Consider the following 27,137-nt stretch of genomic DNA (forward strand, 5'->3'; position numbering starts at 1 on the left):
TAGAAGTGAAATAAACAATGTTGAAGTCAAACATTTATCAAATGGGAAATATAGAAAGACAGGACAATAGAAAGTTGTTAAAGGTTGGTGACAAAGTTGATAATGAGTCAATAAAGAAATTATGCAAACCGAACTACAGAAGGAAGGAAAATTGAAGAAGGAGCAAGAGGAGGAGGAGAGAACAGAGCCTCAATGGCTGTGGGACGGTATCAAGTGATTTAAAATAGTTATATTTAGGGATGTCCAGGTGGTTCAGTGGTTGAGCATCTGCCTGGGCCGAAGCCCAGGGTGTGACCCCGGGGTCCCAGGATTGAGTTCCACATTGGGGCTCTCTGTATGGAGCCTGCTTCTCCCTCTGCCTGTGTCTCTGCCTCTCTCTGTGTGTCTCTCATGAATAAATACATAAAATCTTTAGAAAAATAAAATAAAATAGTTACATTTAAAGCCCTAGAGTAACAAGAGAGACAATGGAGGAGAATACATATTTAAAGGTAGACTTGCGGGATCCCTGGGTGGCTCAGTGGTTTAGCGCCTGCCTTCGGCCCAGGGCGTGATCCTGGAGTCCTGGGATCAAATTCCACATCAGGCTCCCTGCAGGGAGCCTGCTTCTCCCTCTGCCTGTGCCCTGCCTCTCTCTTTCTCTCTCTGTGTCTCTCATGAATAAATAAAATATTTTAAAAAAATAATATTAAATAAAGGTAGACTTGGGGCACCTGAGTGGCTCAGTTGGTTGAGTGTCTGACTCTGGGTTTTGGCTCAGGTCATGATCTCAGGGTCATGAGATGGAGCGCTCAGGGAGGAGGTCTGCTTGAGATTCTCTTTCTCCCTCTGCTGCTCCCTCCACTAGGGTGTGCTTTCTCTCTCTCAAATAAATAAGTAAATAAAATCTTAAAAAAAAAAAAAAAGAAGATGGATTGGTTGAAATTTTACCAAATTTGCTTTAAAACAAACTTCCAGAGATCTAAGAAACTCAAAAACCTCTGAGAAGGATAAATGTAAAGAAAACTATACCAAGGCACATCATAATAAAACTTCTGAAAATGGAAGGGAACATTTTTAAAGAGAAAAAAAGACATTACATAGAGGAATGGTGATAAGAATGACTGCCAACTTCTTAACAGAAATAATAGAGGTCTCAAAATAATGACAAGATGCAGTTTGAGTGATAAAAGGAAAAACAATGTCCAATTTAGAATTTCATATACTGCAAAGCTATCCTTCAAACGTGAATGCAAAATTAAGGAACTTTCAGAAAAACTAAACTTCCAGAAAAACTAAGACTTGTCACCAGCAGAATCCCACTATAAGAATTACTAAAGGCAATGCTTCAGATTGTAAAGGAAAGGTACCTGATGGAATTCAGATCCATAAGAAATAATGTAGAGAGCCAGAAATAGTAAATATGTGGGTAAATGTAAATGATGTTTTCCCATTTTTTTCTTTAGATTTTTATAAAGACAACAGGCTTATTAAGGTTGTATAATAATAATGCATGATGGGGAATATAACAATTAGAAGTAAAACATGTCAACAATAGCACCAAAAAAAGGGGGGAGGGAGGAAACATACTACAATGCTACAAATTCTGGTGTTATGTATGAAATAGTATCATTTTAATTCAATAACTCATAAAGAATACATAACATCTAATAAGAGAGATTCAGAATACAAGGATAAAACTAACAGAAATCAAATGAAAAAAAGAAGCAAACCTACCAATATAATGGAGACTTTAACGCACTTCTCTCAGCAATTAATTGAAGCAGTTATAGAAATTTTGAGCTATACCAACATCCGACTTGCTCTAGTTGGTACTATAGAACACCATACCAGTTACTGAATTCTTTGCAAGAGCACATAGAATTTCCACCAAGATAGATATGTTGATTCATAAAACAAATCTTAATTCATTTCAAAGGAATAAAATCATACAGAGTACATTCTCTGCCCAAATAGAATGAAATTAGAAAGCCAATATCAATAATGTGTCTAGAAAATTCCATAAATATTTAGAAATTCATTACATACTCTAAGTGATTTTCAAAGAAGTTATAGAGAAAAATGAGAGGACCCTACCAAATTTGAAAAACCCATGATTCTCCCTCCTACTCGGGGAAAACACCCGTCCTTTCCTAGTGGGTGTCTCCCTTTCTTTTACACAGAACACTCACAACACTTCACTTCTGACACTTCTGGCCACCACGTATTGGGGGGGTGGTTCCCCACACGAAGCAATTCCCCATGACATCAGCCGAGTGCCCTGCAATTCAAGTCAATTCTGACACTATCTACCCAGGGATGGCATCGGATCCCATGGTTTAAGATTGCTCCCACCCCACTTTAGATGCCAATCGCAAGTAGTAGGTTCCCAGGTTTCCTATAACTTCTGTTGATTTGGCTATAAATCAGAGGGTCCTAAGACCCCCTCCTCAGGTTCGATTAATTTGCTGGAGCAGCTCACAGACCTCTGGGAAACTATTACTTACATTTACCAGTTTATTAAGGGATGTGATAAAGGATACAAATGAACAACTAGATGAAGATATACATGGGGTGAAGTCTGGCAGAGTCCTGAGCTTAGGAGCTTCTGTCCCCACGAGCTGGGCTACACCACCCTGCCAGTATGAATGTGTTCACCAGCCTGGAGATTCACCGAACTCTGTTCTATAGGGATCAAAATAGAACGTCGACATGATCAAGTATTAATTCCACTTCCAGCCCCTTCCCCTCTCTAGAGGATGGGAGTTGGGGCTGAAAATCCTAAGCTTCTAATCATGGTCTGGTCTTCTGGTTGGCAGCCTCCAGGAGCCTACCTAGAATTATCTCAGTACAACAAAAAGTACTCCTAGAGCTTTCATCACTTAGAAAATTAGAAGAGTTTAAGGAGCTCTGTTCCGGGAACCAACGGCAGAGACAGATATGTCATATACATATATGTGGGCTGAAATGGGCATTTATCTTTCACTTTGGCCGGCCAGCATGCAAAACCCTTGTATAGGTTAGGAGTTCTTCACTTTATGAGCCGCCCACTTTTCACCACAGAAGCTAAAAATGTCAGATACTGACCTCATACTTCCTTGTGGTTAAGGTGTAGTATGAGCAAGGCACAAACAAATGCTTGGGCAGCATCTGATGGTAACTCATGAAGCTTCATGAAGCAGAAATAGAGGCTAAATATTTCTGTTCAACTTCCAGAAATAGCATTGTCATGAGTTCTAGTAGAATCTGATATCTAGTGTTGGTGGCCCCTGTGGTAGATTAGCCTGTGGTGGCAGCAGTTATATTGCTACCAGAATGCGCGGGTAGATTTTGATGTTGTTCCTGAATTTGAAAACTTCAAGTCTAAGTTTCCAGGAACCTCCACTACAATCCTAACTACCCAAAATCCTTTTAATAAATTGCTTTTTCTTACTCGATTTGTCTGAATTTGCTTCAGCTGCTTGACACTAAAGGCCCAATTAAAATTTCGTTGACATTCTCTTAAGCAGCGTTCTCTTAATTACAGCTGAAAGTATCCTAAATAATCCCAGTCCTGGGCTCTATCAGTTATCTGTAACCACATAATGCTCTGCGGCAAATAATGCAGTGGATTAAAACAACAATGACTTCTTCGTGTTCACTTCTCTGTGGGTTGCTTGAGAATCAGCTGATGTAGGCTGAGTTCAGTGGACTTTCGCTCCAAAATGTGGACAGGGTCTGGCCCAGCACCATGCTTCTCTCATTCTCCTTGGACCTCCCAGGGCTTGTCTTCTTATGGAAATGACAGTCAAGAGAGCAAGACCAACGGTGCAATTATAGTTCAAGCCCTCTCATGTTAGGTATAGTAGTATCCCGGTGGCCAAGTCCCACTGCTAAGCCCAACATCAGTGAGGTAGGAAATATATTCTCTAGTGAGATGAACCACCCAGCACATAGCAAAGTGCACATACAGAGCGAGGGGTAAAGAATTGGGAGCTGTAATGAAACCTACTACATCCACCTACCACCCATTTCTACCCCCACAAAAGGCAAAGTGTTAGGTGACCCCTGGTGATGGTGTCATAGTGTCTGTTTCATCGGCGTTGAAGATTTTTCAGAAAAGGTCTTGGACACACTGCTTTCAGATGAAGAAATGAGCCTCTTTGTATGATCAGGTGACGATAGAATCATAAATGATAGGGTTGTTAGAGATCTTAAAGACCCCTTAGTAAATCCCATTGCTTGATTGGTAAGGAAACTAAAGCACCAAAACGTGAATGACTTGGTCATGGGGTACAGCTAGAAAATGGCAGAAGGACGACTGGAATGCACACTGAATGTGAGGGAGTTAATATTTTGGAAAAACATTTTTTTTAAATTATGATAGTCACAGAGAGATAGAGAGAGAGAGAGACAGAGAGAGAGGGGGGGGAGCAGAGATATAGGCAGAGGGAGAAGCAGGCTCCATGCACCGGGATCCCAACGTGGGATTCGATCCCGGGTCTCCAGGATTATGCCCTGGGCCAAAGGCAGGCGCTAAACCACTGTGCCACCCAGGGATCCCTATTTTGGAAAAACATTGACGTGCTTTTCTCTTTTGCCTGTCTGAGTGTGTCAATGCTCCCTACTTCCCCAGCCTGACCCGAGTGTGTGTGTGTGTGTGTGTGTGTGTGTGTGTGTGTGTGTACACAAGTGCATGTATACACAAGGTGATGGTGAAGAAGGCTGGGGTGGGGATAAAGGTGGGGTGGGGGTAAAGAGGAGGAGGGAGAGTGTAATTCTGAAAATTTTGAGTCACATAAATTCCCTTACAGTTTAGAACGCAGCCCTTCTGCCTATGGCATCTAGGCCATGAGGCTTGAAGGCCTATGGGAGGATGAGGATACGTTAGGACAAATCAAAGAAAATCCCACCCCCCGTTAGCTGGAGGGGATTGCGGAAAGAAGGAGAGTGAGAAAGAGAGCCAGTGGGAGGGAGGTAAGGACTGAAGAGGGTGCCCAGACTCCGGGGGCAGAAAAATGGTCCTGATTTGTGTCCTCCTGCTTTCTTTCACGGGGCCTGATTTCAGGCTCTGCTTCAGCCGTGCAGCAAGAGGGCGGGGGAGACCAGCTGTGGACTCAGTTCATCTAAACTGGGACCCGGAGGCCACACTTTTAAAGGCTTCCTGCCCATGTTACTATGTACTGGGTTGAAAACCACAGTAGTCAAAGTGAGAGAATGAACGTTTGGACCCCCCCACCCTGCTTCTCAGTACGACGCCCTCGTGAAAATAAACAGGTTAATCATGGGCAAAATGATGAAGTTACTATTTCTCAGAACATTTGGGGTCTGGGCTCATTTGTCACACATACCGTGTGTGTGTGAAAGTACAAAGAGGTCACTGCTGGAAATTTTCATTGTCTTGAAAGAAACACGTACCCCCACGTTCATTGCAGCATTATCTACAATAGCCCAGATACTGAAATAACCAAAGTGTCAGTGGATAAATGGATAAAGAAAAGATGGTATATATGCACAATGGAATATTACTCACCTATAAAAAGGATGGAAGGCCGGTCGGTTTGCAACAGCACAGGTGGGCCTGGAAGGTATTATGCTAAGGGAAATAAGCCAGACAGAGAAAGACAAATACTGTATGATCTCACTCATAAGTGGAATCTTAGAAGCAAAGCAAAACAAACAAACAAAGAACAGGAAAAACCTGAACTCACAGACACCAGTAGCAGATAGGTGGCTGAGGTTGCCAGAGGGAGGGGTGGGTAAGATGAGTGAAGGTCGTCCAAAGACCCAAACTTCCAGTTATAAGATAAATAAGTTCTGGGGATGCAACGAACAGCGTGGCGGCTACAACGAGTAATAGTTACATGCTTGAAAGTTGCTAAGAGAGTAACTCGTAAAAATTCCCATCACACATGCAAAACTTTGCACCTCCATATGGGGATGAACTGTAATTAGACTCCTCGTGGTCATTATTTCACAATATTATACCAATAACGATACCTACATATGCAAATACATCAAGACATAGCACCAAGAGAGCAAATGCGAACTGGTCTGCATGAAGCAACTACAGGTTTGTTTGTTTTTTTTTAAGATTTTTATTTTTTTATTCACAAAAGACACAGAGAGAGAGAGAGAGAGAGAGAGGCAGAGATCCAGGCAGAGGGAGAAGCAGGCTCCATGCAGGAGCCCGATGCGGGACTGGATCCCACGACCCCGGGGTCACAACCCGAGCCGAAGGCAGACGCTCAACCCCCGAGCCGCCCGGGGGCCCCGCGACTGCAGGTTGTACCCCCTGGTGTCTGCTACCTCGGGGTCCACTCGAGAACCGGGGGGCAGCGCTGTGATTCCTGCCCACATGCCACCTGCCTGCTTTCTGAACGTGCAGGAAGAGCCCCCAGGAACGAACCTGTCCCAACTGGTCTTATTTCGCAGGAGCAGAAGCCCCCGGAGAGGCACCGAACCTTCTGAGAAGCCACCCAGAGGGTCAGTATTAGCGACGGCCACAGAACTCAAGGGAGTGTCTCGACACCGAACTCGGGGCAAAGGGAGATGAGTTTTCAAAGCAAAGTGACCTGAGCTATACCTCGATCGTGGCGGTGGTTGCACCTCGCACACGTCACCCAAACTCCTCAAGCGTAGCTTTGAGATGGATGGACTTGAATATATGGGAACAACAGGCCCGGTAAGGTTGGAAGCGCTGGTTGTGGACATAACTGGGGTGCGGTGCCGGAGACCAGGGGGGGCGCTTCCCATCTCTTCGCTCGCTCATCCTTGGCCACGACTGCAGCCTCGTCTAAACCACTCGGCTCGCCTCCTCGGTCCTTCTGGGTGACAGTTCTCGGAACTCCCATCTCACTTGTCAATAGGACCTCGCTTAGGGCCGAGCAGGACTTCACTGAGAAGGGGGTGAGCGACCCTGCTCCGAGCTCGTGAGCCCTGCCGTCGGGGCCGTGGCCAGGGGTTCCGGCCTCTAGCCGCCGAGCCGGGAAGCCAGGTGTCATCACCTGCTGCATCGCATCTACCAGCACCACTTGGCGTCCTCCCGGCTCCCGGATGCTCAGGCTTGAGGACGAGGCCGGGTGACCCACCGGGAAGCAGCAGAGCCGCCCCCACCCCCCCAGGCAGTGGGAGCCTCTGAGGAGGTTTGCTGAGCCCTACCCCACGCAGCTCCCTCCAAAGACACCAGCCAGGCGGGCTGGGGGCCAGGGAGGGACCTGGAGGGACGACAGAGGAAGCTCTTCCCCGGTGCCACCTGCCTCTGGACCAGAGCGCCCTGGGCCTGTGGTCAGACATGTGGTCTGGCTCCCCAGGGCTGGGAGGTGACACTGGGGTGGCCCGCGGCACCTCCCAGGAGCAGCGGGGCGGGGAGCCCCGGGCCAGCCCTCCCAGATGCAGGCTGGGCCCCTGGGCCCCCCAGACTGCAGGGTGGAGAGCTGCCGGAGTTTCCCTCCGCCCAGCCTGGGGTTTTCACTTTCGTTTTCATTCCTTTTTTTAAATAGATGAAATCCAAGAAGGGCTCCACCCCTGGCGGTGCCTGGCCGGCAGCAACAACCTGCTGCCTGGCTGCGGGCGCAGACACGGGACCGGAGGGGGCAGCGAGATGCAGGCCCCGGGGGGCCCCAGCCTCGGGCAGACGTGCGTGCTGATCCTCATCTTCACTGTGCTGCTCCAGTCCCTCTGCGTGGCTGTCACCTACATGTACTTCACCAGGGAGCTGAAGCAGGTCAGTACCGCCCGCCCCGGCTTCGCTGTCCCCAGGCCCCCTCTGTGACCGCCTCTGCCTGGGGACCCTGACTGCCCCCGCCTGGGCTTCCCCAGGAGCCTGCGGACGGCGGGGTGGGAAGGACGGGAGAACCGAGGTGGGTTACAGACCCCCGGCACCAGCTGCCCGCAGAGGCAGGAGCCCGACCCCGAGGGCTTGGCTCTCCCTGGTTTTCCCTTCCACAAGAGCTGCATTTTTTCACGTTAGCCCTTGAACCAAGTCCTGGAATGTCATCAGGTTTCTCTCTCTCCTCCAAGACCTGGGGCGAGGGGGCAGGTCAGAGCTTTGAAGCAGGTTCTGGTCTCGGCCGTGTCCCATGTGCATGTCAACAGCAGAGAGGCCGCAGAGGACCGGTATCGTCTCTTCCTTGGCCGAAGACACTCATGCCTAAAGTCAGTCATGCAGCCTGTTAACGTGTGCACCCAGCATGTTATGTTCATGATAAAATCATTAAAAATAAAGTGATTGTTCTTTCTACGTCCAGGGCAGGAGGGGGTACGAATTACGAATCCAGGTACATTTGACGGGGGGAAGAAAACCACAACTCAGTGCTCTGCTAGTTCATATATTTCTCAACTGCATACGACTTTTGGAACTGTGAATGCCAAATTGCTGAAAATGAACCAAGCCAGCTTTTGGCTTCTCAGGTATATTTTGACTAATTGTGTATCACCTAGTAGAGAACTGGGAGCTGGAAGGAACTTTGGATGCCCCCCCCCCCATTTTATAGGTGAGGAGACTAGAGACCCCCAGACAGAATGCTGGGGAATGCAGAATGCAGACAAAAGCTCAGACAGGACTTTTTTTCTTTTTTAAAATTTTATGTATTTGTTCAGGAGAGACACAGACTGAAGTAGAGCTGAGCTGGTCTGAGCTCAGGTGGTTGGGCACCTTGAGTCACACTCCCTCCTCGTAACAGGGTGACCACAGAGTTAACAGATTTGTGCCCCGTGATGCCCACCACATCCTGCCACGTTATGATAAGGCAACGCTGCATCTGCCAGCTGGCTAGGAAATGCAGGTAGAGGGGCTCAGAAAAATACCAATTCTCCAAATGCCAGAGAATGAGTATCTGGAAAGGAAATGCACTCTGCATACCCTGCAGAGTAGAACTTTGGTCATCCCAAATCGTTGCAAATCTTCCCTCTGGATTTGGAGGAAGTAGACTCTTGTTTGACTTGCAAATAATTCTAAAAAGGATGGGTGCGGCCAGCTGATGGACAAGTAAAGCCAGCTTCGCTCCAGAGCATGTTCGGGAGAGCCCGGGTATTGGTAACTGAGACGGCGGCACAGCCACAAACATGCCTCTAGCTCTAAGCCTGCCTGAGAGGCTGGACTACTGCTGTGTTTGTTGAGTTTGGAGCTGGCCTTCCCTAACCCTGGCGAACTTTGCAGCACAAACAAAACGAGTCTGTCTCGATTACGCAAGTCATTCCCCTCAATTTGCTGACATTACACGTTGGCCTAATTTTAGGACTGAGTTAACTAGTTCCTGACTGAGCAGGCTCCTGCACTTCTCTGTGTCTATGATCAAGTGTGTCCTTGAATTTGACTATCAAAATGGAAATTGCCAATCAAGCTTACCAGCTCCCCACGTGCCTACATTTTTCTTGACCGTGTAGCCACGTGTGTTGCATGTACATATAGACATGTGGGAGAACTCGTTGAGAGTGCTGCAAGGGGAGGCAAACTGATGGATACCGAGCAAATACTGTGTTCCAGAAGCTTGGCAAAAATACTGCTCGATTTGATCCTCATAACAATCTTGTAAACGGAATTATCCCATTTTGCAGGTAAATGAGGCTCAGGGAGTTAGGTGATTTGCCCAAGATTATGAAACAGGTTAAAGGGGAAAGCCCAATTTTTGAGCCCTGGCATTAAGTAGGTGCTCAACTAACTGCGGCCGTTGTGATTAGTATTGGGACGTCCTTGGAAGTTGTGGCCCTCTTCGTCGGGAACGCTCGCAAGGAAATAGGAATCTGAGTCTCTTTGGCTGTCCGTGGAGAATTAGGAAAAGCACATTTCACAAAAGCGTTAATTTCCTAAAATAGATCCCAGATCCCACTTTGGCTGATGAAACTTTCCAGAAGATAGACTGAGCAAGGCCTATAGGGAGTGTGGCTGGAGGGCTGAGTTACCCCTGACGGGACCTTCACAGATACGCCTGTAGACCAGCAGGCCCGCACGAGAAATCCGTGCTTAGCCTCTAACGTTTACATCTCTTGAGAACATTTTATGCCAAGGGGACTGCCTGTCGCTGTGGCATCATAGACGGGACGGGCAAAGGAGAAGGGGACCCTTATCCGCCGATCTCCATAAACGGTTCTTTATGCTATTTGTGGCTTGCAGAAAATGATTGTCAGAGACCAATGTCAGGGCAGCAGAGCGGGCCAGTGCTGCCACCTTGAAGCCTCCGAGCCAGCTGGCAAAGGACTCCACCCTGCAGGCCTAACAATGCATTTTAGCTCCCACATTTGTTGGAGATGCAAGTAGACGCCCGGGACTGGCTGGCCCGGGCCTGGACCAGCGCCGGGGTCACAGCGGCACCGACAGCCCTCGCGGTGGAGATTCACCGGTCGGAAGAGCAGACGCCCGTGCAGAAGCTGTCCGGTGGCACGTGAATGAAAATAGCACGCACATCCCTCTGCCTCCAACACCCAGATGTTAATGAGAGAATAGCTCTGGCCTGAGTGTGCTTCAGAAAAGTCATGCTCTGACGTGGAAAGGATGCGGAAAAGAAGGGGAGAGAGAGAGACACATCACGGTAGTCATCATGAATCACTCTGGACCACAGTACCCCCAGCTAGTCACCAGCACTGGCCAATGTCTGCAGAAGAAGCCACCAAATGTGATAATGCGAGAAACGTGTGGGGATATAGGGAGGATGGTGGGAGCCCTCCCTCTGGGTTTCTGTTGTTCAGAAATCAGTATTTATACATAAAATATCTGGAAGGTGAAACACCGAAATGTTGATAATTGTGGTCTCTGGATGGTATGATCCAGGATGTATTTTTTCCTTTTTATTTTTCTATATTTTAGAATTTTCTACAGTGAATGCCAGAAAAATATCTATGCTCTCTCTGTATGATGTTTTGTGCAGACTTAAGGAACATGATATTTTCATATAGTCTGAAAACAATCATACCCCAAACGGCCCACATACAACCCTGCAAAGAAGAGACAGCATCCAGAGGTTAATGAAGAAGTAGGATTAGGGTGATTTTAGTGGCTTTGGGGTTTATTTTTCATTTAGATACGTGTTCTTTACTTTTCTGTATTTCTGTATTTTGCAGGTTGCCTGTAGACCATCAGTGTCTCTAGGCAGCAATGTTGTCTAACTCCACTGCTGGTCACATCTCTATTCAGGTGGCCCCAGCTGTTACCTCTAGTACATCTACTAGGTTGAATGTTTTACTCTTGTGATTTAAAACAGGAAGAAAGAAAGTAAACATTTATTTAAAAGTAAATGAATGTTTATGCTGGAGTATGTGGAAGGAATTCAGCGATTCAGGTTTGTACTTTTGCACTTGAAGGACCTTGATGCAATGTCTAGGGGGTACATCCATGGCTGGGCACAGAACAATGTGACCCTGGCTGGGACCCCTCATAAACAAGTTATTTTGATTTGGAACGAGATTGTCTTTTTATAGGAAGGAACATCATTAAGTTTGATCTTTCCTTCAAGCTTTGGAGTCCCCAAAGTTCAAACAGATAAAAATGGCCATCTTCCCATTTATTTCCCCAGGGAAAGGCAATTTACATTTGTACAGGGAAACAACATCTCCTTGGTCCCCATTGTTAAAAACAAAAACAGGAAAAAAAAAACCAACCAAATGGTCAACCAAATATCTGACCTTGCATGGGCTTCCTGTTTCTCTTTGTAATATTAACTGGATATCAGCCTGGAGTGTGCTGCTTGGCTTGGACATATGTGTACATGCCTCTGTGTGTGTGTGTGTGTGTGTGTGTGTGTGTGTTTGTGTGTTTAATAACAAGCTAGGACTTTGTTGACAATTACCTGGCCATTATAAATGTTTGCCTTCAAATGGTATTTCAAGTCTCTGCAAGTAAATCCCTACCTAGTGTGGACATTTAATTTTTAAAAAGTTAGGCTTTCCAGTGGCAACATGTTTTGAGGAGTAGAAATCACAGCAATGACTAGAATTTACTCAATAGCCAAAGCTCATATCAAGAAACACAACTTTACCTGCATCCCAAAGGCCCCAAACAATCTTTTAAATTTTTTATTTAGGATCCTGGTATTTAAATGGACTCTATTGTCTTTTTTTTTTTTTTTTTAAAGAGAGAGAGAGAGAGCGCGTGCAGGTGTGGGTGTGAGCAGGAAGGGGCAGAGGGAGAGGGAGAGAGAGGATCAGGCTTCACACTGAGCTCCTAACCCAGGGCTCAATCTCACAGCCCTCAGATCATGACCTGAGCCGAAATCAAGAGTTGGACGCCTAACAGACTGAGCCACCCAGGGGCCCCTCTTTTGCCCGCTTTGTACCTAGGTGGTTTCCCAACTTTAGAATGGGATCTTAATCATCTTTGAGCTGGGAAGAAGCTCAAAGGTCACCACGATGAACCAGCTCAAAAATCAAATGCAAAATAGAAACACAAGAGAAGAAGCAATTTCTTGAGGGACACACAGAGGCAGTGAGGGACATTGTGACCCAGGATGTGTGGCCTGCACCTGTATCCTTCCCACCAAATCCAACTGCTTACTTTTATTCACCAAAGGACATTGCTTACTTTTATTTCAAGCCGTGAGTTTATCCAAGGTGCCAAGGCTTCTTTGAAGCTGTCATCAGCTCCTGTTGCTTAAATAAAAAGCCCTGGTGCGTAATATTGTGTTATTATATTCCATTTTAACCCAGATGCAGGACAAGTACTCCCAAAGTGGCATCGCTTGTTTCTTAAAGGAAGATGATATCCCCTGGGACCCCAGTGATGAAGAGAGTATGAACAACCCCTGCTGGCAAGTGAAGTGGCAACTCCGCCAGTTTGTTAGAAAGGTAGGTGGACTACTGGTCACTTCACCAGGTGGCGTGGAAGGTCTCAGTTAAGATCATCAAGTGTAGATGCCTCATTGGGCCAAGGAGGACACTGAGGCCCGGAGTGTTTAAGTGATTTTCCCCCAAATTCATAGAACTAGGAGAGAGTGGAACAGCACCACGCAGTGGGTCCCGGCTGACTCCTGGTCTAGAGCTCACTCCTCCACTCCAGAGGGCCTCCCCATCTAGTCTAACCTTTTTGTCTCCCATTGTGGAAATTCAGGCACAGACAGGGCAATGAGTTCAAGGCCACACGACAATAAAACACGTGTTGAGATTTTGTCCATGTTGTTGGCGTTGGCGTTCAGAAGACAGAAGAAGGCCAATAATGGTGTTTTATGTTCTTCCAACCTTATTGATCTCTGGAATTAAACATATATTTATTTTATTTATTATATTTATATATTTATTATATAAATATACAAATATATAATAAATATATATTTATATATTTATATATTTATTTATATATTTATTTTATTAATTATATTTATATATTTATTTTATTTTATTATATTTATTTTTGTATGCACATGAAGAAAGAGGAAAGGGAGAGGGAAGAGAGAGATACTCTGAGGAACTGAAGGTGATGACATCTCAATTTATGGTCAATTAATGGCCGATTATGAAATACCTGTTTATGGAAGTTGCTTGAACAGGATCCCTCGCAGAAACACAATGTTAGCTCACAGTGTATTTCACCAAATTACATGATTTTTCCCTCATAGTTTTATCTTCCGCCTCCAGAAAGGTCAGATAAGGATGTGGGCATGAAAATATCCTGAAAACTGTGACATGACATCATTGTTTAAAAAAAAAAATACTGGGGACATTCCCAGGGTGGGGAGGAGGCGTGTTTTAAAGACTGGGGCTGGTGGGGACAAAGCCATGGGTGGCAGGGGAGGGAAACTCAGAACTAGGGCAGAAATCTGGAGCCTGAGAGGGTGGCTAGACACCGGGGCTGGGAGTGGGGGGCTAGAGAGGTAGTGGGGATAGATTTCACACGCCTCTCCCCTGCTCTTCTCTCCCTCCCTCCTGTTCTCACGTCCTGCTGATAAGCTGGGAGAGGACGCAGATAAGGGGGTGCAGATAGGGTGGGGTGGGATGCAGATAGGGGGGTGGGAGCGTGGGGGGGAAGGTTTCCCATTGTGTTCCAGCACCACAAATGGAACAGGCTCTTTCCAGTAAATGCCCATTACAGATGGCATCTCATGTAGCCCTCATCACAGCTCTGAGGGAAGAATCATTATTATCTTCCTCTTTAAAAAAAAGAAAAAAGATGGGTTGATTGATTTGAGAGCGAGAGAGAGCACTCTGAGGGGGCAGAGGGACAGAGAAAATCTCCAGCAGGCTCCCCGCTGAGCGTGGAGTCCGACTCCCAGCTGGACCCCATGACCCTGAGATTATGACCTGAGCCGAAATCAAGAGTCAGATGTGCAACCGGCTGGGCCACCCAGGCGCCCCACCTTCCTCTTTTAAAAAGAAAAATAGATGAAGAAATTAAAGTTCACATCCGTTAAGTACGTGGAGTGGAGTCTCCCAGAGCTAGTGGTTGACAGAGTTGGAACTGGCCCATCCGCCCAGGCCGCCCAGGCCGCCCTCACTCCTTTATTCTGCTCCCCACACTGTAGAAATCAGCCTGGCCTCTGTCCTGCTCCTCCTCCTCCTCCTCCTCCTCCTCCTACTCCTCCTCTTCCTCCTTCCTTCCTTCCTCATGTCCCAGAGTGAGAGACAGAGCGACAATGCTGAGGCCACCTGTCCCCTGCCCTCACCAGAGTCCAGCATCCATTGTGCTAGACGCAGACCCTCCCTTGGGGCACCCAGGGGGCTCAGGGGTTGAGCACCTGCCTTCAGCCCAGGACATGACCCTGGGGTCCCAGGATCGAGTCCCGCATCGGGCTCCCAGCAGGGAGCCTGCTTCCCCCTCTGCCTGTGTCTCTGCCTCTCTCTGTGTGTCTCTCAGGAATAAATAAATAAAATCTTCAAAAACAAAAAGACCCTCCCTTACCGGGTCAGGACGTGAGACCGACAGGGGAAAGCAGCTGGCTTCTGATCCGGGGGGAGGGCACGGGGAGGGGAGTTTCTGGCCATTTCAAAGTCAACAACAGGGGTGGGAAAGGAAGGCGGGAGGGACAAAGGCCCAGGGACAGAAGCCAGTGCAGGGGACTTTAGAAGCCGTGGCCTGGCTCAGCAGCAGCTCATCTAACAGGAAGGCGAAGGGTTCACTCTTCCTTACTGGTCTTCCCCACCAGTTAGCACGAAGAAGGCGACACTGGTGGTTTCGTAAAGGCCTCACCTAGCTTGCCAGCTGGCACCTTCCTCCTGTGTGGCTCCAGCTGTGGCCTCTCGAAGATGCCATCCCCATCCACAAGCAGAACTTTCCGCAGCTGCCTCTGCTCTGCGCTCACCCCAGCTGCCCCATCCCACGCCAACCCGAGGTTCATATCTCTTTTCTTTTCTTTTAATTTCTTTTAAAGATTTTATTTATTTATTAGAGACACAAAGAGAGAGAGAGAGATTGAGAGAGAGAGAGAGAGGCAGAGACACAGGCAGAGGGAGAAGCAGACTCCACGCCGGGAGCTCGACACAGGACTCGATCCCAGGACCCCAGGATCAGGCCCTGGGCTGAAGTCGGCCCTAAACTGGGGGCCGCCCTTGAGGTTCCTATCTGGAAGTTTCCTCCCAGACATCAGCAAGAGGGGCCGTAGACCTTCTGTAGTGAGTTTACATTTTTAGGAAAATTAACAAGCTTTATTCAATACTGTTTGCAGATGATTTTGAAAACCTATGAGGAAACCATTCCTACAGCTCCAGGTAGTATTCTTTTTTGTTGCTATTTTAATTTTCTACTCCCAACCTCCTGACAAGGTGAACGGCTCTCCAGCCCCTTCCTCTCTGCCCCCATCTACGCGTCCCCCTCACACTGCGACTCCCTGTCTCAAGACACTTGATTCTGTTTTCCTATTTCCCCTGGGCAGGTAGTTGGCTCAGAGCCAAATCTGGGGCCCCACGGTGGTCAGGGCTTGATTTCATCCGAATCTTGATTTCCCACCGTGGATTTTCCTTTCACCTCAATGTCTTCGGTTATTTATTTTTTACTCTATACCTAAGTCATCTACATCCTTTCTGGAACGTGGCTGGGGGCCCCAACCCAACCCGTCCTCTCTGCTTCTGGGCTCCATGGCTGTCTTCACGCGAGAGCCCTCCCTTGGTCATCTTTTCCAACAAGCCCGTACCCGCCCTCAATTCTCATCTTGTGGTCCCCCAGCCATGACCACCTTCCTGTTCGTGCTCGGCAGCCTGCTTCTGGCCCATTTCCCCTTTGAGGCCTACAGCCCCGGCTGGCGCCTTCTCGTTTCTCATCCTATCACCTCATTTTACCTCTTTGGAGAAAACTTCCCAAAGACTACCTTTCTGAGTAAGTCCACCCACACCCCCTGCTATTTCTGTCACACTTATCTTGTTCACTTTCTTCTAGTTTTATAATTTTTTAAAAAAATCTGTGTGCTAAAAAAAAAAAAAAATCTGTGTGCTACCTGCTTCCCTACTAGGTTAAAGATCCGCAGAGATGCAACACGCCTATTTCTCTGTCTGTCTGCACCTCACTTGACGCTCCACACCTAGTAGATTCTTTTATCCCCCTGGCCCTTAGGTGTACCAACTTGTGCGTGTGTGTGTGTGTGTGTGTGTATTTTGGTTGGGATGAAATTCATGTAACATACAAAAAACTGTTTTTTGAGGCGTCATTCTCATTTTATTTTTTCGTTGAAGTACATATGACACGCAGTGTCATATTAGTTTTAGGTGTACACCATAGTGATTTGACGCGTACGTACATTACAAAATGCTCACTACGGTTAACTACTGTCACTACCTGGCACCACACAGAGTCATCACAATACTATTGGCCGTCTTCCCTATGCTGTATTTTATATCACTGTAACTTATTTAAGACTGGAAGTTTGTACCTCTTAGTCCCCTTCACCTATTCCCCCCCCCCCCCGTCTCCCCAACCCTTCTAGCAACCACCAATTTGTTCTCTGTATTTATGAAGCTGTTTGTCTTGTTTTGTTCGTTCTCAAGTTCCACACGTAAGTGAAATCTTACAATATTTGTCTTTATCTTCTGACTTATTTCCCTTGGCATAATACCCTCCAGCTCCATCCATGTTGTCTCAAATGTCTAGATTTCATTGTCTTTTATGGCTAATGCTCCACTGGGTGTATGTACCACAGCTTCTTTATGCATTCATCTCTTGATGGACCCTTGGGTCGCTTCCATGCCGGGACTGTTGTAAATTACACTGCAAGAACATGGGGTGGGGGGTGCATAGATCTTTTCAAGATAGTGATTTCACTCATTTCCTTGGGTTAAATATCCAGAAGTGGAATTCCTGGATTGTATAGTTTTTCTATTTTTAATTTTTTGAGGAATTTCCATACCACGTTCCATCATGGCTGCATCGGTTTACATTCCTACCAGCAGTGCGGGAGGCTTCCCTTTTCTCCACATCCTCACCAACACTCGTCGTTGCTTGTTTTCTTTGTTATTAGCCATTCTGACAGGTGTGAGGGGATATCTCATCATGGTTTTGACTTGCCTGTCTGCCCCTGACGATGAGTGATGCTGAGCATCTTTTCATGAAGGAATGGTGTTAGGTAGAAGGTGTGCTGTGGGGCCCAGAAGTGCAATCCCCTTTGGCCACCAGAACTAGGTACTTCAGGTACTATGTGGGGTGTGTGTGCCTTCCTATTTTGAGCAGGCCACAACTGCTGGTGGGCATGGCTGGCCCTGGGTCTGGCTGGCTAAGTCCCAGCTACGGCTACTGTGGGTGCCCTGCTGGGTGGGACAGCCTGCTCTGGGTCAGGAGCCACTTTGGAGGGGTGCTGGTCTTAACACCCACAGGACCCCCCTGGGGCATGGCAGGGCAGGAGCAGCTTTGGGGTGACACTGATCCCAGCTGAGCTGCCTTAGAGAAGCTTGTACCAGGATGGGCAGATTGGGTGGCGCAGGGCCACAGGGCAACGCCAAGGTGAGGCCAGTGGTGCTAGCAAGGTGCTGGAGTCAGAACTGGTACCAGCCTGTGCATCAGGCAGCTAGACCGAAAGAGGGCAAGAAAAAAAGGCTGCCAGCCCCTCTGTCTCCAAAGAAAGTTCCTCTAGATCCCTTCGCCTCTATCACATGCCCTAAAATTAGTCAATAAATCTCCTCCACAGAATGGCCCAGACACTTTTGAAACCGCTGCCTTTGTGCCAGGTCTTGGAGTGAGTGAGTCTGCACAAAAGCCCTTTAAAAGCAGAGTCTGGGTTACCAATAGCGCTGTGGCTCTCCTGGGGGTGAACCCCATTGATTTTCAAAGCTGGACATTGTGAGAGCTTGTGTTGCCCCTGCAGGTCCTCGGGCAGGGGGCAGTGGCCCATGTGGGACTCGAACCCCTTGCTCCCTGGGGGGAATTCCATGCCCACGTATCCCCCCTCCACTCACAGATCACCTCACCTTGCGTGTGGGTCCTGACCAGACCTTGTCTCTGCCCCTTTCAGCTCTCCTCCATGTGGCTTTTTCGTTATTTCTTTAGCTGTGGAATCACTGTGCTGCTAGTGTTCAGGTCCTTCTCAGAGAGAATCGCTCTGTGTGTAGTTGTAGCCCTGGCGTGTCCACGGGAGGATGTGACCTCAGGACCCTCCCATTGCACTGCCTTGGAAAACATCATGACTAACTGTACTGAAGTGGCCAATTTAGTGGCAGCTAGTGCAGTCACAACATTGTGCCACCACCATCTCTCTCCACACAGACGGTTCTTAACACATATTTTTAAATGAAGACATAAGTAAATAAAACTATTGAATAAAATTTGCTGCTTATTCACATTTGGCTCACTGTAGCCCCATTTTCCCATATTGATGGCCATAGAGGCCTGAATACATATACCAGAGACTGGCATCCTAGGGCACAGCAGCCTGGCAGAGGAGAAACAGCTCTTTAAGTGTTCCAACGATGCCTTTCTACTTTTCAACTATCCTTTTTCAATACGACAAGCTTCCTCATTACTCAACTACTCCCATTTTTTCTTTATTAAATAGCCTTTATTAAACATGAAGGATAAGACCTGTTCCCGGGGTCTCAGCATTTTTTCCTCATTGTTTCCCCAAAAGCAAAAGTGGTAGTCAGAGCAGTGAACACTCCCCCTCTTCGGATGAGGCACAACAGGTCCACAGTAGAGGCATGTACAATTTTCAGTGTTGTGAGAAAAGTACTCTTTTCTGTTCATCACAGTAAGATGTAGAAATCACTTACTAATCAGTATACCAAGATGGATTCACGACACCCAAATAGACATATTCATATGTTTCTTTTCCACGAAGTGTTTGCAATAGCCAGAAAGAAATCTCTTACCTAAAAAAAAAAAAATCCTATTTATTTATTTATTTATTTTTATTTATTTATATATCCTCATTAGCATTTGCTTTTATATTTAGCCTTTCCTGTGTCCTTGCAATGACCTCAAATATAAAATATTTATAATTGATTTCAGTTGTTGAATATTTTAAAACAAGGTGTTAAGGTCTAAGGGCGGGCAAGTCATGATGGATTTTTTTTTTTAAAGATTTTATTTTTATTTATTCATGAGAGAGAGAGAGAGAGAGAGGCAGACACAGGCAGACAGAGAAGCAGGCTGCGTGCAAGAAGCCTGATGTGGGACTCGAACCTGGGAATCCAGGATCACGCCTTGAGACAAAGGCAGGCGCTCAACTGCTGAGCCCCCCGGGATTCTTTAACAGTGGGAGCTAAAGGTGAATGGACGCATGAACCTTGCAAGCTGAGCACTCGGAGGGTCATGCATCCCCATGGAATATTTGGTCTTAAAGACTCTACAAATGTCCACGCATCCTGAATAAGCAGCAACGGATACCAGATAGATGGAAGAGATTCTCACTACCCGTTCACTCCCTTCCTGTGAAATTTTGCCACCTCCTTTCAGTTCCCTCTACTACATCCTAGGTTAAGGCCCCCTGTTCGCAGTCTTGATCAGTTATAGTCTGGTAACTTGCTAGTGTCCAGCCCTCTTACCCTCTACTCATCAAACCTTATTTTGAGATAGGACAGCCTAAAGCACAGCACGTTCTCTCTTTAGTTCCTCTACCAAAATCTTTCAGAGTCTTCCCATGTCCTGTAAAATCTAAATCTCTTAGCTTAACATTCAGATCCTCTATAGTTTGGCTCCGAGTTCAAGCCTGAACCTGAACTCCTCCCATGCCTGTGTCCCAGGAAGGCTTTGTGCGTCCTACCTCTGGCCTCTCCCAGGTCTCTGAGAATGCCCTTCTTCTATGCCTTGCTTCCCGAAGTCTGCTCATCCTCATCCTGTTCAGATCATTATCCTTGAACCCTCAAATATTTACTTGCATTCCTTTGTTTCTCATTCTTTCTCCTTGCTCCTGGAAGAGTGCCTGGCATAGATCGATGGGCACTTTGGTTTGTTGGAAGAAGCGTTAGCACAAACCCTCCGCTGACCTCAGTTCTCCAATAAATAGGAATCTTTCCCTCTTCTGAACACTCATCACCCTTTATTCATATTCCTTACAAGTAAATTTCCATTTTCTAGTTCATCTCTTCCCTGGAAGACTGTAAGTCCTTTGAGGGCTCAGTCAGTGTAATCAGTGATTAATCTTTGCAACCCCTGTACATCAGAGTGTAATGCCTCATTCCTGGCAATATTTGCTTGATGAAAGAATGTAATTTATCTTAACTAGTGTGAGCACATTTGGAAAGTTTGAGCCAATTTTGTTAAAAAGGGTAGCTTGTTGAATTTGTATATTTAAAGGCTGCTCTGAAGTAAATCAGAATGTGATCAGTATTATTTATTATGGTCTAGTGAATTCGTGATTTTTATGTTTATTTACTGATTATCATGACCTGTATGCCAATTCGAATTTCTTTTAGGGGGGTGAGGGCAGGGGGACGACTGTTGGATACCAGTTTGTAGCATCTATGGACCACTGTTAACACTGCTACTCCTTTAGAATCAGGATCACCCTGATTGTTTCTATATATAACTCAAAGTGGAAATTTGCCAATACTTGGTTATTTGTGTACTTTAAATGACTCAGCAGAGTTATTACATGTCCACAGTTATTTTTTTATTTGTGTATTTGCCTGTTTTTGAAAAGGACCAGGATCTTCATTTTGCTGTATTCTGGTTAGACCTTACCCTTGAGATGCTGATAAATTCTAACCCAAGTTACTGCTCATTCTTCCCATCTCAAATACTTTCGAAACAGAAGCTGAAATAGACGGATCATCATGTTAAAATGTAGGCTGTTTTTACAAAAGCCCGTATAATCAACTTGTAAGCACACTGGGCTTCCAAGTCTCACCGACAGCAGCTCTCAATAGCAATGTATTTGAAAAGTGATTTGACAAGTGCTAGTGCTGACGATTCTTTCTCATTTTTCTTTTAGAAAAGCAGCTAAATATTCCTTACGCAGTAAGCGACCGAGGTTCTCAGAGAGTAGCCGCTCACATAACTGGAACCAGTCGGAGAAGCATGTTTCCAATTCCAAGTAAGAGAAACACTAAATATATGGCTTACGGGAAGGCAATGGAAAAATTTGTTCCAAATAATTTATTCTTTTAACTCGTACATGAAATGTTTATGTGGCTATCTAGAAAATGTGCAGTGGTGATCGGGGCTCAGACTGACTCTTTTCAGAAGCAAGATTACAAGACAAATAGCTCAACAACTGCTCTCAGGAAAATTATATGGTGGGAGAACTTTGTCTTTGAGTTTTCCATGCCCATATTTGTGCTTTTCTTTTTCTTCTTCAAAGTAGTTTTTCTTCCTCACTATCATCAAATCATCTTCCTCTTCAAAGGTTTTAAATCAGCTATTCACTTTCACCATGAGTCACTAGGTATTTTTGCGGCATTTGTATTTGGTTAAACTAGGGAAGCTGCCAATATCTGACCATTTTTCATTCACAGAAATGTCAGCTTCATATTGTTTCACCATGGGGATCCCTGGGTGGCGCAGCGGTTTGGCGCCTGCCTTTGGCCCAGGGCGCGATCCTGGAGACCCGGGATCGAATCCCACGTCAGGCTCCCGGTGCATGGAGCCTGCTTCTCCCTCTGCCTGTATCTCTGCCTCTCTCTCTCTCTCTGTGACTATCATAAATAAATAAAAATTAAAAAAAAAATAAAAATAAAAACATATTGTTTCACCAAATATTCTTACCAAACTTGGTTCTTACCAAACCAAGTTTGGTTCTTAAACTAAAGAACCAGTGTCCACACAGTGTTGTAACGGTGCAAGAGTTTTAGAGTCCAAATACCCATGTTGGAATACCAGCTCCTCCTTACCTAGATATAGGTTTTTAGCAAATTACCTAATCAAATCAAGCTTCAATTTCTTCATATACAAAGTAGAGACAATCTTTAAGTCATAAAATACTGAAGATTAACACAGGCAAAATTCCCGTGGTTTTAAGTACTCAATAAACAGTTGCTTTTATTACTATGAAAGGTTTTATCCCAAGTTAAAGAAATTTCAAAAAAAAAAAAAAGAAATTTCAGATATCAGTTAAAATATGAAAAGATTGTGGGATTCTTTTTTTCTTTTCTTTTTTTTCCTCCGGGCAGTTGCCTTCCTGGTATTCCTGAATTCATGATTATGAATGATTGACATGTTGTGCCTGAGAGTGAGATCATTATAATGTTACTGTGTATTATTCATCAGGACACACAACAGTTGCTTTACGCTGTTGAAAAACTAAATTTTGCACCAATCATGGAGATGACCTCAGAGTTTAAAGAGATATATTTTCGTAGGGCCCTTTTTCAAAGTCTTTGGAAGCTAAAGATCCGAGGGTCTGAAGATCTTTAAATCTGGGCTCTCCTTGCCAAACCTTGCACCCTGTCTTATGGAGGACTAGAGGTGCTTTCTGCTTGAAAGGTGCTTTTGACTCTGGATTACTGAGAAAGACCAAGAAAGAACCCAAAGAGACCCAAAGAAATTGCAATAATTTCTGAGCTCTAGGCTTAAGGAAATAGATATGTTTCTTTTGGTTTCCTTATATGTTACTCATTTGAACTCACCGGCATAGGAAGGGAGGTAGGGGTTTGGGATAGAAATTCTACCCAGAAGTAAAGAGTGTCATCCGAGTTAATCATCCCCCATGCTACTGTTTATTGCTGAGTGTGGCAGACGTCGCATAAGTGGTGGATAAGGTACAGAAAAGTAAGGGACTTCCAAAATGTCCCAGTGATATAGTAGCCTCCAGATTTCCATAAGACTAAAATTTAGAATCCTTGTAAGATTGAAGGAGCAAGAAGTTTTATATTAGATTGAAATTCTTTATAATCCCAACCAAAAAATTGGCTAGCCACAGCTACTGAGATAATTTTTGCATTTGCTACAAACTTCTTTCTTTTAACTTTCTTTCTTCCTGAACTTCATCCAGGCTCCAAGAATGATAAAGCTTTGGGCCACAAAATAAACTCCTGGGATTCCACAAGAAAAGGACATTCATTCTTGAATAATTTGCACTTGAGGAACGGAGAGCTGGTTGTCCATCAAAGGGGGTTTTATTACATCTACTCCCAAACATACTTTCGATTTCAGGAACCTGAGGAAATTCCAACAGGACAGAACAGAAAGAGAAACAAACAAATGGTCCAATATATTTACAAACACACGAGTTATCCGGACCCTATACTGCTGATGAAAAGTGCTAGAAATAGTTGTTGGTCTAAAGATTCTGAATATGGACTCTATTCCATCTATCAAGGTGGGATATTTGAGCTTAAGGAAAACGACAGAATTTTTGTCTCTGTATCTAACGAGCAATTGATTGACATGGACCAAGAAGCCAGTTTTTTCGGGGCCTTTTTAATTGGCTAAATACACTGCAAAGCAAAAAAAAAAAAAAAAAAAAGCTGTATTCTTCATTCACAGCAAAGCAAGGACATCTGAGCAAAGTCACGTCAACCAAAAGAGTAACACGCATTTCTCAAACATCTCTGAAAATGACCAAGTCATTCTCAGAAAATGAAATTGCCGAAGACCTTTCCAGGCGCCACCAGGGATCAGTTTGCTAGCAGAAACCTAGAAGATTCTGTAAGCAGCTGTCTTTATAATCTACTCTTGTAAAGACCCAGAAGCAAGATTAATGATCCATCTCTTTTTTATGTAGGCTCCACAGCCAATGTGGAGCTCAACACCGTGCTTGAATTCACAACTCTGAGATCAAGACCTGAGCTGAGATCAAGTATCGGACACTTAACCGGCTGAGCCACCCAGGTGCCCAGTGATCCATCTCTAAAGTAGTGTATCACTCTGGTCGCTTCCAGGTTACCATACGGGACAACACTCCCGAAGGTAAAAGAGAACGGGGAATCACTGAAAGGTCATGCTCTTGGGAAGTAACCTCTGTCGATATACGCGATGTGCAAAGGGAGTTTGCATTGTGCACGACCTCACAGGGTCACAGGGGTAACCTCATACACCTGGATTTGGTGGAATTAAGAACATTCCACTCAAAATAATATCATTTTGTTAAAAAAAAAACACACATACACACACACACAAACTAAATTTATGTTCAGTGAACAAGGAACTATTTCTGAATGGTTTGTGATTTTCACTACCAGAAGTCAAGCTGGCCAAAAGCACTGATAATATTTTTGGACAAAATCAGTGAACAGCTTAATCAGAAATCGGGGAATTTGGTCTCATGGGAGCAGGAGAAGAAATGAGAAAGTGGAAATGCCAAACGCAAATAAATTAGCAGAAAAGAGCCTAAGAAAGATCTGATTCCCCTACCCCCCAACCCGCCTACCCATCCTCCCCTGCCCAATAACATTGCCTAGTATACATCTGCCTAAGGTTGTTATCATTTATTTGCCTCCGCCAGAAGAACAGAAATTGCTTTTATCTTCCAAAATTATGACACAAAACATTTTTATCTCATCGTTTAATCTGATCAGTTGGAGAAAAAAAAATTAATTGGAGCGTTTGTCTAATCTCTTTTAATTGTCATCCTAAACACAGCATAATTTATACTTTGGGGCTGTATGCTCAAATGTTCATTTAAATGTGTCTGAGCAATTAGGTCTTTTTCAAATTTAAATTTAAACATGCTACAGACACCTGGCACTTCTGGCCCTTCTTACTCTGTTTTCTACAGTAATAGGTAAGTTCTTACATACTAACACATTGACTTACCTGTTATTGTTTTTTAAAGCCTGCCTGCTCTTACCAGAATATAAACGCTGTGATAGCAGGGAACATTTAGTGCCATTCACATCTGTAACCTCAGTACCTGGGACAGTACCTTAACAAAACACCCACACACAACATATTTGTGAATAAATGAATGACTGAGTGAATGAATACCTAATCTTATGGGGAAAAAATTTAAAACATCCGCTGCCTTACCCCTCATATTGAGAAAACAAAACAAAACAAAACAAAACTGAGGAGCTTCAAAAGTAATCTTAAAATGAAGAAGACTTTTTATTTTTTTACTTTTAAAATCTTTTTTAGAGATTTAATTTTTAAATAATCTCTACACCCAACATAGGGTTCAGATTTACAACCCCAAGAACAAGAGCCGCACACTCTACGACTAAGCTAGCGAGGAACCCTGAAGACGACTTTTTAAACAAAGACTTAAAACTCAAAGCAAAAGACTGCAGTGTTTCTTAGCATAAAAACCTCAAAATGGGGATGCCTGCATGGTTCAGCAGTTGACCATCTGCCTTCAGTTCACAATGTGATCCTGGGATCCTGGGTTCGAGTCCTGCATCAGGCTCCCCACAGGGAGCCTGCTTCTCCCTCTGCCTGTGTCTCTGCCCCTCTCTCTCTGTTTCTTATGAATAAAATCTTTTTTAAAAAAAAAAAAAAAACCCTATATATGAAAGAGAAAATTAATTTTTACTTTATATTTTTGTATTAAAATTTTAAAATATGTTACTTTTCCAATAAAAATGACATATGGAAATATGTAGTTTTTGTTTATCTAATATTTGCATTTGTTTTGGAGTACCAAGATTATTAAAAATGGGAAAAAGAGCTTCTAATCTCTTTTTTATGATTTTTGGTTGACATATCTTACAGAAGAAAGGAATTAATTGCTTACTTTTTATCTAATGTGTTAAAATATATCAGTCTTTTCCTTTACAGTTAATGCTTTTGTTATAGATTGAATTGTGTCTTCCAAAAAGTTATGTTGAAATTCTACTCCCCATTGCCTCAGAATATGACCTTATTTGGAAATAGGGTTTTCCCAGATATAATTAGTTAAGATGAGGTCATAGTGGAACAGAGTGGGCCTTTATAACAATAAGACTCGTTTACTTTTTTTCTTTTAGGATTTTATTTATTTTAGGGTGGGGGGGGAGAAGCAGAAGGAGAGAGACAAGCAGACTGTGTGCTGAGCACAGAACGTGACAGGGGTTCTCTACCTCACGACCCTGAGATCATGACCTGAACCGAAATCAAGAGTGGATGCTCAACTGACTGAGCCCCCCGGGGCCCCAAGACTGATATGCTTATTAAGAGAAGGAAAGTTAGACCTACAGAGCTCCACGTGACAGCAAGGACAGAGATTGGAACGATGTTGCTGCCAGCTAAAGAGCACCGAGGATTGGCGTCCCCCACCAGAAGCTGGGGGCGGGCGAGGGAAGATTCTACTCCGTGTCAGAGGAAGGATCTGAGACCCAGAGTCTCAGTCCTCTGCGGACACTCTGATTTTGAACTCCTGGGCTCCAGAGCTTTGAGAGAATACATTTCTGTTGTTGAAAGCCACTCAGTTTGCGGCACTTTGGCCCAACAGCCCTAGAAAACTAATACAGGTCTTCATACTACATCCTAAAAATCTCTTCTACTGACACGAGGCAGATAGTGCCACATACATTTTTCCTAAAAGGTTTAAAGTTTGGCCTTTCATAGTTTGATGGGATCATTCAACTCTGACTTATGTGTGATGTGAGATGGGGATGATTTTAATGTTTCTATCATAGACCAAGCTTTCACGGGTCTCTTTCTGTGCTCTCCTTTCTCTTCCCCCCCATTGATCTAGTTGTCCACTTTTAGATCCATACCATTTTGGTTTCTTACATTGTGTTAAAATACACACAAAATTTACCATTTCAACCATGTTTGAGTGTACAATTCAGTGGCATTAAGTACATTCACGTTATTGCCCAACTATCAACACTATACCTCTCCAGAATGTTTTCATCATCCCAGACTGAAACTTTGTACCCAATAAATATTGTCCCTTCCCTCAGCTTCTAGTAACCACCATGTTGCTTTCTTTATGGCTTTGACTATTTTAGGTGCTTCACGTAAATAGAATTATACAGTG

At 44.8% G+C, this 27,137-nt stretch overlaps 1 protein-coding gene and 1 long non-coding RNA gene across 3 annotated transcripts; one reads left to right on the forward strand and one right to left on the reverse strand.

Annotated features, from left to right (window-relative positions):
• Positions 1-2,076: 2,076 nt before the first annotated feature.
• On the reverse strand, positions 2,077-7,185 carry LOC140598205 (uncharacterized). The gene is made up of 3 exons (XR_012000366.1): positions 6,545-7,185; positions 5,492-5,554; positions 2,077-2,664 (listed from the first exon to the last, which is right to left on the reverse strand). It is a non-coding gene; the product is annotated as an uncharacterized lncRNA (long non-coding RNA).
• Positions 6,903-25,769, forward strand: TNFSF10 (TNF superfamily member 10). Of its 2 annotated transcripts, none has more exons than XM_026007764.2 (6): positions 6,903-7,103; positions 7,461-7,684; positions 12,598-12,735; positions 15,546-15,588; positions 21,231-21,332; positions 23,229-25,769. In XM_026007764.2, the coding sequence occupies exons 2-6, from the start codon at positions 7,562-7,564 to the stop codon at positions 23,666-23,668; spliced, it is 846 nt and encodes a 281-aa protein (XP_025863549.1). In that variant the 5' UTR covers positions 6,903-7,103; positions 7,461-7,561; the 3' UTR covers positions 23,669-25,769. The 2 variants fall into 2 exon arrangements, with proteins under 2 accessions (XP_025863549.1, XP_072608310.1); XM_072752209.1 differs by lacking the exon at positions 6,903-7,103 and adding an exon at positions 7,169-7,280.
• Positions 25,770-27,137: the final 1,368 nt, after the last annotated feature.

This window comes from Vulpes vulpes, chromosome 3 (genome assembly GCF_048418805.1).
Source record: "Vulpes vulpes isolate BD-2025 chromosome 3, VulVul3, whole genome shotgun sequence".
Taxonomy (NCBI): Eukaryota; Metazoa; Chordata; class Mammalia; order Carnivora; family Canidae; genus Vulpes; species Vulpes vulpes.